Below are 21,153 nucleotides of genomic sequence, written 5' to 3'. Positions count from 1 at the left end.
TGCAAGTTAATGTATATAAGCAATTTGCAAATAGATAACAACACATTTATGACTGCTAAGATAATACAACATTCTCATCAGAAAGATACCATACAAGATCATGTAACATTTTAAAGTATGCACTTGTTTCTTTCTTTACAAGTCTTATTGTGGTTTGTTTTCTGTTTTCTTGCAGACATTAAAGATGATGACAAAGATGGAGGTGCATCTTCGTCATCGTCGAACATGGGTGACTCCGGCAGCATACTAGATGACTTCAGGAAGTGCATTGAAGGTTTTGATCCTGCAGATGCCGCTGTGCTTAAGATGCAGGCAGTGCAACAAGCTAGTACTGAAATAGCAGGACTTGCCAATGGGAGTGAGAAAGGACATACGGGTACGCAACCAGAGAAGACGCCAAAGGTTCTTGAATACTTGAAACTGAAAGAGAATGGTTGTAGAGACTTGGAGGGGAGAAAGTTTCTGAGCAGGGTGGGACCAAATGAGGATGATGCGGCCATGTTCAAAGAGGTTAGAAGGTATAATATTGTTGATGGGACGATAATGCACTGTCGGGAGCTGGAGACAGAGGGCGCTGATGGGAGTCAGGATGATGAGGATGATGAAGACAAGCTGTATGACGAGGAGGAGACAGGATCAGAAAGCAGCCCCAGCCAACCAATGGATGGAGAGGCAGGGGAGAATTTCTATCCTTGCAAGGTGTGCAAAAAGCGTTACATTTCCAAGTCCAGCTTGAGAAAGCACATATGTCGAGTTGGAGCAGAGAATGAAGACAAGGGCCTTGCCGATGCTGAGAGGAAACAGGGGGATGAAGTTGTTGTTCCTGGCCATGCTTCCATCCCACTTCAGATACCCATCCCCATTCCTGTTGACCTGATGAGAGACACTGGTAGCACTGATAGTGAAGTCTTGGACATGAGGTATCAGATCCCTGCCACCCAGCCACTTGAGAATGGCCACACCATCATCAGTCCAGTGACTGGCAGCCTGCTACCCTCTAACGGAGAGTTCTTCACTCTGACTGGCGAAGCACTGGTCATAAATGAGAATGGCAGTCTTGTCACAGAAATCCATGCCTGTCCAATTTGCAATATGACATTCCAGCATGCAAGCCAGCTGATGAGGCACAGGAGAACCCACAGCAATGAGCGGCCTTTTGAGTGTGCTGAGTGTCACCAGGCCTTCAGGCGCAAGTGCCACCTGAAGAGGCACTGGCAGCGTATCCACAGTGGGGAGAAACCATTCAAGTGTGGCATTTGTGGTAAAGCCTTCAGTGATAGGGACCACCAAAGGCAGCATGAGACTATCCATGGCCCCGAGACGTATCCTTGCCTGAAGTGCCGTAGTGTGTTTCCCACTGAAGCATATTTAGTAGCTCATGTTGCAGAGCATCCTGACTGCAAAGCTGCCTTTGCAAAGGGTGAGGATGGTTCACCCAAGAGGGTTAGAGGTAAGCGCAAGGGGACACCCGGCTCCTATAGATGTGGCCTTTGTGGGGATTTCTTCAAGAAGTTACGTCAAATCCAGACGCATCAACGTGTCCGGCACCATGATGTCTTTGAGAAGAAATACAAATGCAATATTTGTGGAAAAGGATTTGATTTGATATCTGACTTAACACATCATCGCCACACACATGCTGCTCGGGGAAGTAAATATGATGTGGATAAGGAATCAGAGAGACCAACCACATTAAAGCAGATGCTCACCAATGGAGCAGAAAAGAATGGTCAAAACAAGCAAGAGCTTATGGGTATGCTGCAACTGCTGGAGCGCCGCATCCAACAACAACAAAAGCAGGTGCGCAAGATGGAGAACCAGCAGGACCGAATTACCCAGGAACTCATTGATGGTACAACTCCTTCAACGCACAACAACTCAGCAACGCCTGAATCAATCCTCAACAACAGCAAGTTGCGCACTCTTCTAGAGAGGCGGCCACTCAGTGAACTGACAGTACTAAAGAGAGAGTGTGACCTACAGCAAGGTGGTCCTGACCCTAAGATGCTGAGAGCCAACAGAATGGTTTTGGACCTATCCAACCCGAAGATTCTCAAGACACCCACATCACTGGCACCTCTACAGAGGCCTGGCACTCCTGGCCAATCTGAAGTCACCCACATTGGGGAAGCAGCACCTGAAGAAGCCAGCATACTTCAGTCATCTGCCATCATGGACCTGATGACAGGAAACCGGCACAAGTGTGAGGAGTGTGGCCTCTCCTTCTTGCTCTACTCAGACTTCAGAGCCCATCGCAAGAGGCATGAACGAGCACGGCTGGCCATGGGCAAGGGAGACGCCGTAGGGGGCACAACGACTGACATTGTGTGTGGAAACCCGGAGGGAGACCGCTCCCTCTGTAGAGACTGCTGCAACCAGAATGATCCCACAGGGTCTAAACCTGCCCTGATGATGCACCATAAGCATGATGACGAAGCTGGAAGCCAGACAAGTAAATTGGGAAGCAAAATGTGGAATGGCAAGCATAACTCTTCAGGGTAAGGCCAGCAATAAGAATAATCTTTTATTTCATTTTCATGTTTTTATTTAAAAAAGATGGTTGTAGGTGTTGAAATGTTTCTACTTCATCATGATGAAATGTAAACTTGATAAAGTTGTTTATTCTACAAACTTTGATTTTCTTGCACAATGTAAAGTGTGGACACATAATGATCTTTTTTTTTGGCATTCTTGATGTGGAATGGTAATGAAGGGCAATGAAGCATGAAGTTTTCCCATTATTTCATACATTGGCTTGTGTCTCTTGCATCGCAGGCCTTGACTTGCATTCACTCTAATCCATGATAGTCTCACTCCACTGTCAACTATTCTTGGATGTGTCAGCAACATAAAACCCACAATCATTTATCACTGTTGTTCAAAGGCATTGGAAAGGCAGGTATCCATTTGTGAACCTGTCAAAGCCAACTTACCTCTTCCCACTCCCTCAATAAAGCACATGTTAAGAGAGGAAGAGAGACAAGAGAGAAAGAAACAGATAGAGAGAAAGAGGGAATCTTCTTACAGTATCTCTTGCCCAGCATTAAAACAGGAAACTGTCGCAGATCAGTAAGGAATCTCTTGTTTGTCACCCAGCTGTAGCTTTTTCGGACGCAAGCCAAGATCTCATGTCCAAGGTTTTGCCATAAAGATCAGCTCATCTTCCAAAAGTGGCATTAGTGCACGGCCGCTCTGTCGGGCGGTATCATATGAGCAGCATTTCAAATAATATCTTAACGGACATTTAAGCAGGGGCTGGAAGGAAACTAGCTTTGATGAGAAAATGCAGAAACTTTTTGCATTCCACTTGGAAAAGTATTTTGGAAAAGTTTAGATTATTGGGGAGAAACTGTGCATGTGTGTGTAAGGATTTGTGGAATGTGTATAGAAAATGGATGGTAATGTATGTTATACTTCAATATGAATATTGTCAGTCATATCTTGTTAAATCAAGTTATCAGATGCTTCCCAATTATATAGACAGCATACGATAAGTGTTAAATTTGAGAAACGTCTTGTATTGGCTGTAAATCTGTTATCTGATAATTTAAATCACTCACATTTCACAGTCATTTGTTTTCACGTACACACATGCAGCAGCCTTTCTGTATAGAAATTAATGACTCTTGAATGCCTTCTAGTCAATTAACCATCTTGTGTTTAGCTCATTGCCAAACTGGAAAGACTGAGATAAAAAAGAGGAAGTTTTTGAGAGTTATATTTATTTCAAAATGGCCCATCGATATTGTTAAGCGCTATACTGCCCCTTCCCTGAACCCCCTCCTTTATTAGTGCCTCCCTTCCAACCTCTTAATCTGGCAAACTGAAGGAAGAGCAAATTTCAGGGTGGACAACAATGACCGTATGCTGAAATAGGTCAGTTGGCAATTATTTATGCTCATCCGACACGTTTGATAGTCTGTGTTGGATTATGTCGTCTCATCTGGAGGGAAAGCCGATCAGGAGCCTTCAATATAGCTGCGATTAAAATGGGGATTTCATGTAAGCGATAGGGCTCAAAACGGGATGATTTTACCTGGAGTTGCCATGGAGGGTCAGAGTGGATTGATTTTCGTGTGGACGAGAAGAACATAATCACTAAGGGTTATTGACTGGTGGATTGAAGAAATATAGTTAAAAATGCATTGACATAAAAAAAAGACAGACAGAGAGACGCGTTGATGAGAACCAAAGAAGAAGGGAAAAAAAGAGAGATGGAAGGAACAGGGAGCGGGAGGTGAACAGAGCCTTATCACGTTAACATGTATCCCATTTGTTTTCTGACAATGAAGGACAGCCAGAAGATTATTGTATCAGGGAAAAGAGTGTTAGGTTGTCATGATTGGCTTACAATTTGTAGACATTTGGAAAGTTTGCAAAGATCTACCAGTGGTTATTGGGCATTGCATATCATGAGAGTTTGGGGCCAGTCACCTGGGATATATACTTGCTGTATTACACTGGCCAAGCATTCAGTATCCACCCTGTAGTCCCACAGGAACCAATTCTCAAAATTTGAGCTTTTAGATGAGAATTTTTACCAAAGATGATGTGTATCAGTCTTACCAATGATTACAAATGAAATGCAATTCACTTTTTTTGGGAGAATTTTCATCAAGATAATTTGCCAAAAAACATAACTATAGCCTGGGTGATTGTGGAGTAAATTGAAGTACTTGTGTCAAAATGCATGCCTGTTCATAGAACAATACAACTTGAAATATCTTTTCAACAAGGAATCATCCATGTTGTCTGGAGTAATAGGAAGAAAGGACAGAAAAAGAAATCAGCAAAACATTAGAATGAAATCCACTTTGGAACGGATGCTTCTGGTCTTGTGATTGTGACATGCTGCTATACTTTAGCTCTTATTTCACTTTAATTTTACTATAACTGTTATCTCACACATCTTTATTTATTTATTTTTATAACTACCTTTTTTCTCATATGATGGCTACTAAAGTATGTCAGGGAGGGCTGGTTCTTAGGCCTAAAAAGTTTTTTTTTTCTTGAACTCACAATAATGTAATTTTTATCAAAAAAGTCATTGAGTACAGAAGTAAAGAGAAAAGCATTACAGAGAAACAGAGAATTAACTTCATGAATTAACTGGAGAAATTTATTCTGAATGAAATCAGAGAAATTGAAATCAAATGGAGATAAGCAAACTATCAATTGAATCCCAGGTGTATTTATAGCATTTTGAACTCAATGAGACTTGTATAAAAAATATGTGACCTTGATTGTAGTCACCGAGAAATCTGTTGTTACTCTGTCCTCAGAGTGCCAAACAATGTTTATTCAAATTTACGCAAACCTTTTGCTGTATTATGACTGTATCAGTGACTGATGAATGATTTCTGAGGATACATCCTTTAGCGTCAAGATATGTTGGACATCTTCACATGGAACTATCTTGCATGACCACAGTGTACTTGGAGGATCTTGGGGCATTTCATCAAATGTTTTGTCAGTGGTTTCACAAACAAATTTTCTCTCAGCCAATCAGATACAAAGATTCTGATAGTTTAAAACACTTGTCAGTGACTGAGCGACAAGTTTCATGAAACACTCCCCTGATATTTAATTTTTAATTTTTCTGTTTGCTATCAAGTTTTTTTATCAGTATTTATTGAGTGGGAATACAGAGACTTACCAACATTACCTGATCTTGTCATCCCTATATCAGTACAGTCATCATTAATGAGGTCATGTGTGTCTGAGAGTTAATGTAGCTCATGGTGGCAGTGTGTGAGTCAGGCTGGAAAAAAGTTAGCTGTTCAAGGTAATAGTACTAAATCCATTATTATAGGAGCAATGAGAATTGTATTATGTGCGTAAGTGTTTGTATGTGTAATTAGGAATAGAAGCAATTAGTTTTATTGGAGATGACCATAAATCTACATTACTGCAATGTACTCATTGCATAGCATTGTGAATCATAGATGAGTAAAGTCTGACCTATACACTTGATATCTATCTGCCTGCCAGCTCTGCTGCATGTTTGGTCATGCGCGCATCTTTTTTCTTCTCAATGTTATCCTCACCGTCAATGTCTTTATCATGATTAACCTTGATGCATTTCTGCTTTCCAATAACAGCAGATATCAAAAATTTTTGTTTGAATTCATGTTTTGTCACATTGTTAGCATTCCACCAAAAGGTTTCATTATTATCCTCCTAATAGTTTCAGATTTTTTTATTTGTGGGGGGGGGGGGGGAGAGGGGGAGGGGGGAGGGGTATTAAATGGCTTATTACCTCAGCCACTGCCATGTATGTGTGTATGTGTATTTGCTCTTTTCACATCAAGTACATGATTGTATGCATCTCTCTCATGAACATCATAGTTTATTTTGTCATCATCATCCTCCTCCTTATCATGATAGTCATCATTGTTATTCATAGCCTTGTCTTTACACAGAGTAATCCACCATCGGTAAGTTTTACTTCGTGAATCAGACCTGGTGATTAATACTTTAGTCGTCATGGCTTTCATGACTCACTCTCGATGTATAGGAAAGGGAGGGCATGAGGGAAAAAAACAACAACCTAAACACAACAAACAGCTATATGCTTTAGGAAGGGAAGAAAGGGAGAAGGGAAAAGGTGACAGATAGGAAAGTAAATCTAGCTTATACCTTTTTGGACCTCTCCGTGAAATGAATACTCATCCTCTTGGTAAACTCAGTCACCCTTCTCTCCCCTCCCTCTTTTTCCTCTCTCTCTCTCTATCTCCATCTCCTTTCTCTCTGTCTTACCTTCCTTATGCTTCTATAAATTTGTCAGAATTTCACTCCATTTCTGTGTTGTCTTTATCTAGATTTGTCCATCTTTTGACTTACTGAAAAAAGGGGAGCAAAGAGAGCATTTTAAAAAAGAGAGTCACAGCCTTGATAAATCTTGCTATGTTCATTTGTTGACATCACCAGTTCTTTCTGCCACTCTCAAACCTGCATCATGTACCTCTCCTTTTACCTGTAGATTTTCCTCACTCTTTATCTTCCTGGCTGCCGATTCCCTTCATGTGCTCATTTTGTCTGCATGTTTTCTTCTCTTGCTTTATAGAAGAGTGGTGTTCTCACTGACCTTAATGAAAGATGATGTATTTTATTCTGTCGTAGCTATTTCATCTAACATTTTTTTCTTTCTTCTCTAGCCACCAATATCCACTTTTTAGTATGATCATTCTTATTTAATCTTTGTTTTTGTTTTTTGAATACCTGAATATACCTCACATTTTCTTTCTGATTGCATGTCTCTATTTCTAGCTGAACATAATTATATGTCCCATAAGTTCAATATATACATTTTTTAGAATACAATGTGAATATAAAGAATGCGATATGTATGTTTTTGTGTGAGTGTGTGTGCTTGTGTGCACTGCTGCTGTCACCTCACTCCCTCCATTCCTCCCTCTCTCCATCCCTCCCTCCCTCCATCCTCCCTCCCTCCATCCCTCTATGCCACCCTCTCTACCTCCCTTCTTCCCTCCCTCCCTCCCTCCCTCCATCCCTCCTTCCATCCCTCCCTCCTTCCATACCACCCTCCCTCCATCCTTCCATCCCACCCTCCCTCCCTCCTTCCATCCCACCCTTCCTCCCTCCATCCCTCCATCCTTCCATCACACCCTCCCTCCCTCCATCTCTCCCTCCATCCATCCTTCCATACCTCCCTCCAACTCTCCCTCCCTCCTTCAATCCCTCCCTCCCTCCATCCATCCCTCCATCCCTCCATCCCTTCCTCCCTCCCTCCCTCCTTCCCTCCCTCCCTCCCTTCCTCCATCCCTCCCTCCCTCCCTCCCTCCCTCCCTCCCTCCCTCCCTCCCTTCCTCCCTCCTTCCCTCCCTCCCTCCATTCCTCCCTCCTTCCCTCCCTCCCTCCCTCAATCCATCCTTCCCTCCCTCCCTCCCTCCCTCCCTCCCTCCCTCCCTCCCTCCATCCATCCATCCATCGTTCCCTCCCTCCCTCCTTCCCTCCCTCCCTTCCTCCCTCCCTCCATCCCTCCCTCCCTCCATCCCTCCCTCCCTCCCTTCCTCCCTCCCTTCTTCCCTCCCTCCCTTCCTCCCTCCTTCCCTCCTTCCCTCCCTCCCTCCATGCCTCCCTCCTTCCCTCCCTCCCTCCCTCCCTCCCTCCCTCCCTCCCTCCCTCAATCCATCCTTCCCTCCCTCCATCCATCCATCCATCCATCGTTCCCTCCCTCCATGCCTCCCTCCTTCCCTCCCTCCATCCCTTCCTGCTTCTCTATATCTCTTTCTCACTCCTTCACTGTGTTAGATGATTAATACATGCACTGGCATAAACAAGATTGCGTTTAAAACATTAGCTGGAGCCTGGGTGAAGGCTTGTCAGAAATCAGATCTGGGGCTGGTGAGATCAGTTTCCCTTTCCAATATGATGAAAGTTATCAAGTTGCCTGCTCAGGTCCGCTCTGCTAATATGCTATTTGAAGGCTTGCGTTTCAGCGCACAGTAGAAACGAATGATGAAGGACCAGGTGAAAATGTGTATACATATATATATATATATATAGATAGATATATATATATACACACACACACACATACAATTGTATATATACATATACAGTGTATCTGATATGCACACGTACGACATTTTTTAGCTGACACAAAGAAGTGCTTAGTGGGAATGATATATAGTAAAGGTGTGGTGGGAGGGGGAAGGATCCATACTGTCTAAAATATAAAGTATGATTTTGATATGTTTAGTTCCAAGGGCAACACAAGCATTATGTAACTTGTAATCATGTGTGTCATCTTGTATGTACCCTCAACCTTATGGTCATGTCAAACTTTATAATGAAAAAAACAAAATGGAGATTCAAAACTTTTCCTGAATGTTTGACCCTAGCAACTTGCATACACCTTAGTCGTTCACCGCCAACTTAATATTCTATACAGAAATTGTGGATATTCTTATGTTTGTATGTACTGAGCTTTTGTCATGTTTGAGAAGTCATATGTTTGGATTATTATTTTGATGATATTTGGCAAGATTTTCATACAAGATAGTCAAATACCGGTATGCATTTTAAAAGCAATCAATTGCTTTCACGTTATGCCATCATATATGCTCTGTTTATGAAATTTGACTTCCTCTCAAAAACAGTGTCCCTGCTTCATATTAACATTTCTCATGAATAGGCTTTTATTTTTCCAGATAGTAAATCTACTTTTTGATGCATCTAAACTTCTGCTTAAAATTTGGCTTGCTTTACATAAGAACAGGTTAACTTTGTCAAATACTCTAAATCTCAAGTCAGCAACGATAGAAGCCACCAACTTGCGGGATTTCTGGTGAAACCAGAATATCTAGTTGCATTTCATGTCAATGCCCATTGTTATCATAATATAAAACAGGTCTAGTTTTATGCTTGTAGTGTGTGCCTGCCGTTTCAGAGGTTTTTAACAGAGAGTCTTATAGGTTTCTTTTAGAGCTCAGAGTTATTTCCTGATAGTGGCAATTCTCCTCTGTCTACATCCATGTTGTATTTTTCTCCCCCATATTCAAACACCTTGGATCATTGGGCCATTGTGGAGTTGGGAAATGTAGCATTGGTGTGAATGAGGGGGAAGAATAAAACATGCCGCTCCTTTTTAACATACAACATGTGATGCTCCAGAACATCTATAGAATTCTTCCATTCTTTTTCAATGCAGCCAGTGCAGATCATGATAATAGGACCATTTAAGTATGTTTGTTCTAGAAGTACCTGGGTGTACTTTTTGATGTTGAAAATGGTTTTCTCTCCACCTCACCAAATCCCCTTTGATGCTCTCACTTGATGTGATTTTGAGACTTCTATGTCTGTGCCCTTATTACTAAATATAGCTCTCTAACCCTTTGGAATGACACAAAATCAAGTTTATACAATTAAATTTGCTTTTGCAATCACCATGAATTAAAGACCACCTCTGAAACTATGGCCTATGAGCATTTTGGGGGACTTCTTTTTGTTAAAGATTATTTCATTTAGATCACAGTCTCTTCTGCAAATGCATAGGTATGGAGTGTACGCTTCAATACTGACAACATTTGAAGTAGTTATCACACACTGAATATTTTGTTTGGACATTTTACTGAGTTTAGGCAGGAATTCCCCTGTAGGATTTCAGTTGATGCTGAATACAATTGTCTCAGAGTTCACTGAAGCTGTCTCATTTATATGAGTACATGTTACGCTACTTTCCAAGTACAATTGCAGTTGATGAACACTATACCCCCCTAAGGCTGCGTTCACATAGAAGTATTCGGTATTCGGTATTAGCTATTCGCTATTCAGGCACCAAGTACACCATCACCCGCACCGTCAACTCACCATCCCATGCAGTGAGGATTTCTTCCTCCTACATCCCAGCAAATTTTATTAACAATTTCTAAACTGCGTCAGAATGTCCGTCTACATGCTTATTTTTGCTAAAGGGCAAATCCAGACCAAAATTGTCATTATTTCATAAACGAGAGACGGTATACGCTGCAAGAAAATCGAACAAGCTCGATTCCCACTTTGCTATACTATTCGCAGCTATTCGGTACTTTCGAATAGTGCCCTATGTGAACCGGTGTGAGGAAATCCTATCGTTCGAGTCAAGCTATTCGCGTGCCCTCAAAAACGAGCCCCGAATACCCGAATAGTATACTTCTATGTGAACGCAGCCTAAAAGAAATTACATCAAAACTGGCACGTAATATGTGATATAGGACTGCACTTTATTGTTTGTGATGCTGAGCTTGTCGTGTGAGTTTAACTGAGGAAGTTGATTGAAGTGATTCATAAACTGTAGCATGACTGAATAAAACAGCATTTGTGTCGCACCTTGACACTCACAATGATCCATTACAAAGCATTGCAGTATACACCAGCCATTCATTATGCATTACGCATTAGATGAATGCAGAAAGACATAATACTGGTAGAATAGACATTCATAGAGAATCACAACTTATTGTAATTGAAAGTGATAATGCTTCTTAAAGTTGTGTGTCCCTTTTGAAACCGTGAAGATTAGATTCCTTTGATATAAGCTGATATATTGTAGAGGTATGTAAGATATACCTCTCTTCAGAATAATGGAATGGGAATCTTCTTTGTAATGGAGATACTGATGTATCACCATGAGATTTCATACACTGTGTTCGGAAATACTGTTTTTCAACCTTGCAAAATTCTGTGATGTTTGCAGAAGGGATATATGACCTCTAAATATGTCCTGTGCATTTGCATGAAGTATCCACATGAAGGAATAATATATAAAGAAATCAGTGATCATCTGTAGACTCCGATGTTCTAAGGACTCAAAGAAAAAGTTGTGATGAGGAGCCAGTGTGAAGACAATGAGTGGCATAGAGAGAAAGTCAGATAAAAGCTTGGTGCCTGGTTTATGAAAGTATGTAAAACTACATGATCATAGACCTTCATTGAATGCACTCAGCGAAGTTGAGACAGTACTTACTTAGAAGTGGGGGAGCTATACATTGAGTTACAGGATAGGAGACAAGCTGCATTGTTTTGTGACTTCTGTATGTGCACAGTGACGGTTGTCAGACCAAGTATGCCATCTGTGTAGTGTGCATACTACCATATATATTTGTTCAAGTATTCTTTGTATAGAACCAGCAGCAAGAAGATAACAGAACAGTGTTTGCCTTTTATATGATTTTTTTTTTCTGTGTTTTGTTGTTGGCGTCTTGAATCACGATATAGCCAACAAGGAAATGGCTGTCAGTGATGAGTTGTTATATCATGTATGATACAAGTGTAGGCCCATCTTGTGTGTTTACTGCCCTCTGTTGCCCTTTTCCTGACTACACCACTGCCCCTAGTTGACCCAGTCGTTGCTTCCTCATAGTACTTCCTGCCAGTGCAGGGTACATATTCCATTCCGCCTAATTCCTCCAGAGAGAATGTGGCCTGTACATCCAAGATACCCCACCTGAAACCTGAATCCCACTGATAAGAGGCAAAAGAGTGGCAGCTCCATTAATCGTCCATTGCTCAATTGAGTTACTAAAAGGAGAAATTATCTGCATTTTTCAGACAGTGTCTATATAAGTTGCATTCACACAGAAAAAAAAGAGAAGCGAAATAGCAATCACGATCCAAATACCAAGATTGTTTGCCCTGGTTCAGATGGACAGAAATATCCTGCGAATTGCTGCGATCCCAATAATTTGTCAACCAAGCCACTCGTGCCCAAAATCAACCGAAATGCTGACCCCTGCCCTTGAGTTCACACATTGTTCAATCATGTGTTTTGAATAATGAGTTAAGAAATCTTTGCTCCAACTTTCTCAGACTTGTTGCAGTGCTAGATATTGCACCATTACTATAATTCAGAAATCATTGCAAGATTTCTGGGGATTTGGATAGCAATGCTGATCATGCGCTATTAGGTGGGATCTTTATGCCCACACAGGCAAAGATTTCAAAAGTTGACTCCCACTCATTTGCATCAGTGTGAATCCCACTAAAATACAGTTTGCTGTTCATCCGTCATTTATGTAATGTGATCACAAGATTTCCGATGATAGTTTGCCTTCCTCCTATCACTCATATATTTGCTCTCTCTTGTCTGACACTTGATGTAAAATAAAAGTTATACCATCAAGAATTCGTCGGAGGCAGAATTTGAAACACTCTCCACCTTTCTGTATTTGTTCATAATTGGACAGTCAAATGTTCACATATATTACTTTATTTCCTCAAATGCTTCCAGTTTCAGTTGTAAAGACCAAAATTTTCATTATCTGACATCAATGCTACTTTAAGGATCATGAATGTAATGTAACCAGATGTAGCAGGATCAGTTTGAAGTCGAGCTTCACTGAGTTTGTTCTTAAGGAATGCCTTCAAAGCTTTAAATGTAGCTTCTTCTTTTATATGAAGTAGGTTTTTTTTTTTCCTATTCAATTCTGAGATATTTTGGCAGGTCTTTTTGTGAGATATGTTTGATTGTAGCTAAAACGGAGCAACTGTATAGATGATTCTGTGTTGGATATACTGGTAGAATATTACACAATCTACACCATAAGAAAGTGAATTCATGCCACTCCACCTACAAGGTGATTTGAATAAAACATAAGTCAAACAAACTAACAGGTAGAAGTTTCACTAGAATTGAACATAGAATAAGACTCCTATGAAATGTCGAGTCTTTAATTCTTTTGAAAAGTTTCAGTGGTCACAAGATCTTTAATTGTCATTTAAATTTGTTTTCCTAGAAACAGTTTAGAAGATATGTAGCTGTGATTGCACTGTGTACTGTGTTCTCTCTTTCTCCATGAGCTGAAGTGTGTTGTGTCGACAAAACATGAAGTAAGCAGATGGACTGCCAGGGTTGTGTGGACCATTAACCCATTGAGGACGAGCTGATTTTGCTACACTGTAACACACAATTCCCATAGACACCCGGCTGCATATACTCGAGGTAGTCTTCAATGGGTTAAAGGTCATGGTATAAGTATTCTCATGATCACCAACTATGAGTTGGGTATTGTGGGGACAAGGATGGGCGATAACATGTTTAGAATTATATGCATGTCTTTCTTCATTTGATACCACCTCAGGAAACGTCCAAGTCTCATTAGACCCTTCAACAGGGAAAACTTAGTACAAATCAGGTAAAAGCAAATCAGCTGAGATGAATTCACCCCACAGAGAAAGTTATTTGTTATCTGAGCTTGAAAGTGCAAAAAAAAAAAAAAAATTATCAGTCAAAATGCTGGTGTGCAGATCAATGTTCTTTTGTGGAATCTTGAAGATTTGAAGCTTGTTTCTTGTGCCTTTTATTTTTGTTTCTATATCTATATACGTTTTCGAATGTAACTGTCACACTTGAACAAATTTTGTAAGTGGCATATTGTATGAATTTTCCCTCTCTTGTATTGTTGCATTTGATTGATATACCTGGTGACTTTATCTTTGGGGTGAATTTTCCTCAGCAGGCTTGTTGAATGAGGTGTAATTATTTGAGGTAGCATAGTTAGATGTAGTATAAACCTGTCTTGATTCATTGTTTGATGTATTGCTGTCTTCCTGACCAGACCCTTTAACCTTGTGTTCTTTCTTGCTTGCAAAGGTCATAGTCTAATGTGATGAAAAGCAGACATGCATGAACTTTGGAAGTATTTTATCAAGTTCTCCTTACCTTCTTTCTTTGGTAGAAAAGTTTCTTTTTTAACTATCTTTGTTTTTGCATTATTCTTTTTTATCTATGTTTTATTGAAGAATTATACAGAATCACACAATTTACAACAATTAACATGATTAAAATAACACAATCACTGAACAATGTAGAGTAATTGTACAAAAAGAAAAAAAAGGCAGAACATTAAGTTACAATATACAAATCGGATCTTGTTCAAGGGCGAAATTCCAAGATGAGGAAGGAGAATAAAACAAACAAACAAACAAACAAACTAATGAGTGACTAATTAACAATTTCATCCTCCCCTGCAACTGAAAAAAAAGGGTGTGCATTGCAGAGACTGGAACGAGCAAAACCAGGGGGCAAAGAGATCCACATTACCCAAACATAACTTGAACTTCCACACCAACTACACCTCCCCCCCCCCCCCCACACACACACACCCCAAACATCCTCATCCCAACACACATAAACTCACACCCCACACACATACCTTGTAAATGTATTTTGCATTATGACATTTGTGTGGTAATACTGTTATTTTGTGTTTGATGTGTTAAGTACAGTAGGTTTCAACTGCAATGATGTGCAAAATGTATCATGTTTTTAAACAATCTTGTAGATTATTGGTTGTCGTTTGAAAGATGTCCATTCTGTCATAATGTCCTCAGTACTGCTGATTCAATTGTTTCCACTGTTACTGCCATTCTACAGCTATAGCACGTAATAGTAGGTCATGTCACCACAATGATATTTTACTATAGTACTGCGACTACATTTTCCAGTTATGTTACCTTGAGACACCTTCAGGACCATACATGGTTTGTCTTTTATTCCACAATCATTTCAAAAAGCAGCATCTGATGCATGCTGTACAATAAGACTATGGGCAATGCTTGCACTGAACTGCTTGGATATGACAATTTAGGTTGTGAATTTACTGTTCTAGTAGTGAGTGAAAAATAATTGTCCCAATATTGTCTTGGCCCCATGCATCCTTATCCTCGCGAGCTGAACGTATGCCCCATTCACATACTAGTAATATGTTCTGCCCTCTTGAAGTGAACCCAGCTCATGGGCATGCCAAGCTCATAGAACTGAAACTGCCCATGGGCGCACTCTGTTCTCAGAATTGGGGGAGTTCTTGGACCCAGAACAGTGTTTGACTTCCTAGGAAACATAAGAGTGAGCCCTTGCAGATATGAATGTGTGCATTGCCTTACCTAATACATACAATTGTATGTGATGTACGCTGATGTTATACCTCATAGCTACAATGACTATGGCCTGTTTTAGCATCAGCTGGCATCACCCTATCAGCTTGGTTGTATGAAAAGATAATTTCATGATTTTTATTTATACTACCTGGTATTGTTGGAGATTTCCATTTCTTTTGTTGTGATTGGTAGCCTATAGCTTTTAGATGCAATAAGTAAAAATCCTGCATGTTCTCTTTGTAAGTTGCTTGTTTTCCTGTGTGGCTATTTGATGGAATGTTTTTCTGTTTAGAGAAGCTGGGGATACTGTGGCACATGGTACACCTTTTCTGTATCAGAATGTATTTTCACCATGCATTCATGGCAGTAAAGTCAGACAAGACCCAAACCTAATGACCATTATTTTGACAAGTCTTCGCCACGCAAAGCATTTCTCCTTTGATTAGAAAAAAAAAAACCCAAAGAGATTGCAGATGACCCTCAACTAATGTTGGTACTTTCTGGTATCAATTGCTTCTTGAGAGTTTTAATGTTATTGTTTGTATTCACGTTTGGGCCACTAAAATTTTTAAGCTTCAAATTTTGGTGGCCCAAAATAAAAGGAAACAACATTACATTTTGAAACTTGGTTGCTTGATAGGGCCACCAAAATAAAACTTTTTGGCAGAAATTTGGTGGCCTAATATAAATTTTTAGTGGCCCCGAGCCATTAGGCTATTGCTAATGTCGAGCCATTTGGCTATTAGACATATTGTTCTACAGAATACAGGGACCAACTTACCAATTTCAAACAATATTCAGCCAGCTCTCTAAGACTTCATTCTTTTCTGCAAAATTTTTATACTGGACATTTAATTTAGTTACGTTTGTAACTTCATGAGAATTGGGTCCATAAAAGAAATGAAAGGGGGAAATCTTATTTACTTTTGATTTCAGTAGAGGAATCTGTGAACATTGAAAACAAGGGTTGAAGACTGACATTTTAAAGTGTTTCTCTTGAATTGCCTTCATGCGCAAGTGAAGTTTGTATCTGTGATTGATTTCAGCCAAAGTCCCCTAATAAGTTTGGGTTTTATGCTGATGAATGAATAAAAGAATAATCAGAACCACAAAATTTGCACTTCATGGATTATGGCATCTTTTTAAAAGAAAAGACTGAATTTCTGATTTTAAAAAAAATTGTTAAGTAGTACGAAGTAGATTTTAGAAGTTACAGAGAAATTGTATGGAAAGAATTCTTTAATGAAAGAATTATCATAAACACTTGAGCATAGTTAGACATATGTCGGTCAACATATGGCCGTCTGAGCCCCAGCAAACAATCTTAATATTATCATGGACAATGAAGCGGGGTATGTTAGCAAAGCAAAGCTGTGGTTATATGTTTATGAATTATATGTTGGTTATTAGAATTCTGTGGAAATGGGAAGGGCTTGAATTTCAGAGAAGTTGGGTGCATACATGTGTCGCTGCATAGAATTTCATTACTCTATGATATTGTATTGTGCAACTGGGTTTTCCCTCCATTATGTGATACGTAGTGAAATACATTGTTGTCTTTTTTTCTCACCTCCTAGGAGGCACTGCGACAGGAAGTCCGAGGAAGGAGAAGACTGCTCTCAATGTACACTACTCAGGGATCAACTTAGCAAGGTGTGTATCAGGAGAGAGCAGGGATGCACTGAAAACTTTTGCATTATCACACCCTGTTGCACAGCTGCAAGTTTGGGATGAAATCAACAGATGATATCCACCATCCAAACTTTGATATATAGGGCCTGTGATTGATTTTCATGCTAGAATGCAAAGCCAACTTTCTATACCCCCCCCCCCCCCCAATATTTGTACTTGTTCACTGTGTGGGTGGTTATGCATACATTCCCTTTTCCTTTTAGTGAAAACAAGTAGTCCCGGAGTTTTGATGTTGTTGTTGTTGTTGTATTTTCTGCATAAATGAAACAGGAAATGTTTCAACTGTTATCCTACCTTTGATGAGCAAGAATAGAAATGGAAGAAAGTTTGTAAGAGGTTGGGTGAAAAGAAGGGAGAAGTCCAAAGGTAACTTAAATATATCAAATCACAAGTTTGCTTGTCTCCCAGGCTGACCATCGGTCAGTGCTGGGCTCTTCAGACTTCAGCCGGTGCCCTCTGTCCCTCCCCCATCTCAAATGTAATTTGGTGAAGCAAAGCAGGTATGAAATCTAATCATGGCAAAATATGGGCCAAAGATTACACTGGGGTGCTGTCTTTCACCCACCCCATTTCCAGATGCCTCGTGAGGTGGAATGGTTTCTTCTTCTATCTTTTTGGTTTGTTTGTATGCTGGTGAGTTTGTCTCACTTTCATGACATGCATTATACATAGAGGTATCGCTGTGGTTTTCTCTGTTTTGAGGAAGTGAGCCTGTCCCTTGGGATTTTACGTTTAGCCTGACAACTTAAGTAGATTGCAATTTCTGTTTCTTTGGGAGAGAATTTGTCTGGCTTGCTTGGAAATGCTGGAGAGGTATGTCGAATTGAAGACATCATGATGATTTCAGGGAAATTTTGTCGCAAGAAAATGCAAAATATATTTCTCTGTGAAGAGTGAGATTCTGATGTATTTACTGTTAAATATTGCTTGTAAATCTATGGCTGCTTTTCCAGTTCATGTGAAAACTACAGCAAGTATACACCTTCAACATTGTATTCTGAATGCAGTTAGTGGTGATCAGTGAGTAATATTCGTACAGAGCAAGATTTTAAAAAAAATAAGGCAGTGACATCTTAATGTATTTGTGTACCATCAGTTGAATATTTCAGATATCAAGAGGACATGAATCAACATCTTGGATGATTTATTAAGTCTCAAATATGAATGATGTTCTTTGACTACCTGATTTCATGGTTTTCACTCATCTTGTCTGAGATTAGTCAACTTGAATGGAAAATGTTTCTACCACCACTGTTTGACTTCTTCCTTTTTCTCTTCTTTCTTTATGTGATGTGTTTGATGTTGGTCTCTCCCGGGTCCCATCTGACCATTCACAGGAGCGAGAGGAGAAGGGTGTGCTGAAGGAGGAGGTGGACCGTCTCCGAGAGGCGCTGGTCAACTTTGCCAAGATGGCCTCTACCCATCCAACCTTGAGTACCAGCTTTGGCCAAGAGCTGTCTGCCCTGTTTGCCCGAACGGTCACCATCAAGCAAGAGATCCAAGAATTAGTTTGACCTTCCCCCTACACCAAGCCTGACTGTTGCCATTTTTTGTTTTCTTTTAACTAAATTTTGATGCCAGAGATATTATTGGGTAAGGCTTTTCATTAGTGTTCTCCCTCTCTTGTACTAATAGAATGGGAGTTTTTGGAATACCAGATCAACGGCTTATGTCTTCTTTAGAAATAATGAATGACAGTGTGTGCTCACAAGTGTGATGGCTTTAATTGTAGTCAAACTAAACCAAAGGAGTCTACTGTTCATGCAAGGTAGGCATATATTTTATCAGATTCACAGTGTGATGTACAAATTTGCAGTTATGGTACTTGGATAGGTACTAGTAGCATATAACTAATGATATATCAAACTTTTGATAGATTGATCACACAGATTGCTGAGACAGTCATGCAATCTCGGTGAAAGTAAAACTAAAATAATTTTTAAAAAATGATATAGAACACCAGAGAATTTTCATTTGAAGATTCTTTTCCTCTGCAAGTTGACTCCAAATGTAATAGGGAGATCAAATGGTGGTAATGTACACCAGTGGCAGCCCCATCAGTATAATCCACCCTTACATCAATACTTTACACTACCATCATCATCTATATCATCACTTTCAGTTACTATCAAGCACCAAGTCACATCTTGTTACCATCATTGTCATTCTCCTCATCCTGAACTGCTTTACTGTCACCTCCATCATCATCATCATCATCATCATCATCACCATCATCATCACTTCATATGTTGCCATTAAATAAAGAGTAAGTCATATACTAGTTTGTCTGCTAGATACTGCAGCAAACTGCATTGTATTGAGGTAAAGTGTTGTATACATAAAATCATTAACTCGTTCTCCTTTATAGTCTGAAATCCCCATACACTTTGTACAAGGCTTACTAGTGAATGGCAGTCATTGGGTTGATATGTGCTTTCCAAGCCAGCACAAAGGACTAAGTTGAATATTTGGTCATTAGATTGTCAGTACATTTTTTTTTAAACCAGCTGTTCATGGTTTTTGTAAATGAAATGCAAAGCAAAGGAATTTATCTTTGTGGACTCACATGTTTAAATACCAATTTCAGTCCAGGAAGAAAAAAGCAGAAGAACAAATAAAGCACTGAAATAAAACCAAAGTTACAGGCTTCTCAGTACTTTAAAGATTATTGTACTAATGACAGATTTCCAGGTAAGTTCTGACTTGAAACATTCTCTAGAATGAATAAGTTTCTTCCTTTTGTTTCTTTTGCTAAATTTGTTCACTTTTGTACATTTGTAATTTTATTTTTCATCGTACTGTGTAGTGTGAACAGAAGAGAGAGAATACAGGCGAGGTAATTTCAGTACTAGAGTTCATGATGAAATATACTTACCAGATTTATATCAATTAGCAAGTGGTAGGTGACTGATGTATTATCTAAATGCTTTAGAATTTTAATCCTTGCCAAGATGACCACAAAACATTTTATGGTAGTCTTGTGTACTTGTTTATTGCAAAAAACAGAAATATCAATGTGAAGTAATGCAATTGATCCCTGATTTTGTTTTTGATTTTGAGTGGTTGTGTAATGCATGCACTTGTCAATGGTTAAGCAATGGAAGAAGTGCTACAGGTGCGCGCAGTTTTCTCTGATCTTGGTACGGCTGGCTGGTTCTGTATGCTTTCTAGTCATTTCCTCTACAGGGGATGTGACCCCACACACTGAACTCAAATTTTCTCGTGTGTGCGCGACAAAATGTGCAACTTTATGGTCAAGGGGGTACCACTGGCAATGCCAATGACCAGAGTTTGTAAGTCTGAGCCAAAATGTTGAAAGCTGTGATATGTCTGTGTGCAAGCAAAACCACTCAAGGTCACTCAGGGGTGACTGCTGTGCAATTGGCTTGAAGTATGGGAGCTGGTCTGATGAATGTATTGTACATCATATCCAGATAAGGAATGTACAGAGGATGAAATTACACAGTGATGTGTAGCATGACTGACCTGGACCCATTTTGGGGGGAGAAATGCATGTGTTAGATTTTCACAGTGATTGTACTTATAAACTTGCTTGCCAGCAGCTTATTTGGGTGTTGCTAGTGGTTACCATGATAATTGTAATAATTGTGGGTTGAAATGGCTGTAAAATTCTAAAATTTGTCGTCATCAAGTGTTCTTGAGATTCAAGACTTCTAATGTGGTTTGGTACATTTACACCACCATCTATTTCCCTGTGATAACAGACAAAACCTAAAGCCTAAAAATGAATAAAAAAGAATATCTACCTAGAAAGAGAACTATTCCTGTCAACTAGACTAACAAATAGAGCATTCAGCGACTTGAAGAACAGAAATAATGCCCTACTAAGAATTCTTCTCCACAGATAGATGTCAGCATTTAGGGATCAATTTTATACTCATTCAGAGACTTAACTGTTTGTATCGTATGTGTGATTTTATATGTTGCTCTGTGTCATTTTCTTTGCAATAGTGATGTACTAGATCCTATTTCCCCAAATAGTTTGAGGCAAAGTTTTGTCATTGTTGAAGGTGCACAGATAGAGTCTATGTTGTCATATATATGTCTTAGATAGTGAGG

At 39.7% G+C, this 21,153-nt stretch overlaps 1 protein-coding gene across 1 annotated transcript; it reads left to right on the top strand.

Moving 5' to 3' along the window:
• The first annotated feature begins 240 nt into the window (after positions 1 to 240).
• On the top strand, positions 241 to 20,951 carry LOC139724077 (uncharacterized). Its single transcript, XM_071635280.1, has 3 exons — positions 241 to 2,498; positions 16,959 to 17,034; positions 18,411 to 20,951. Exons 1-3 carry the CDS (start codon positions 307 to 309, stop codon positions 18,585 to 18,587), a joined length of 2,445 nt encoding a protein of 814 aa, XP_071491381.1. The 5' UTR covers positions 241 to 306; the 3' UTR covers positions 18,588 to 20,951.
• The last annotated feature ends 202 nt before the right edge of the window (positions 20,952 to 21,153 follow it).

The sequence above is a fragment of the Diadema antillarum genome, unplaced genomic scaffold (assembly GCF_040938485.1).
Source record: "Diadema antillarum isolate AM-2024a unplaced genomic scaffold, OU_Dant_1.0 scf00000206, whole genome shotgun sequence".
In the NCBI taxonomy this organism is placed as follows: Eukaryota; Metazoa; Echinodermata; class Echinoidea; order Diadematoida; family Diadematidae; genus Diadema; species Diadema antillarum.
Note: the sequence above shows the minus strand (reverse complement) of the source record. Positions and strands in the feature narration are given on the sequence as shown.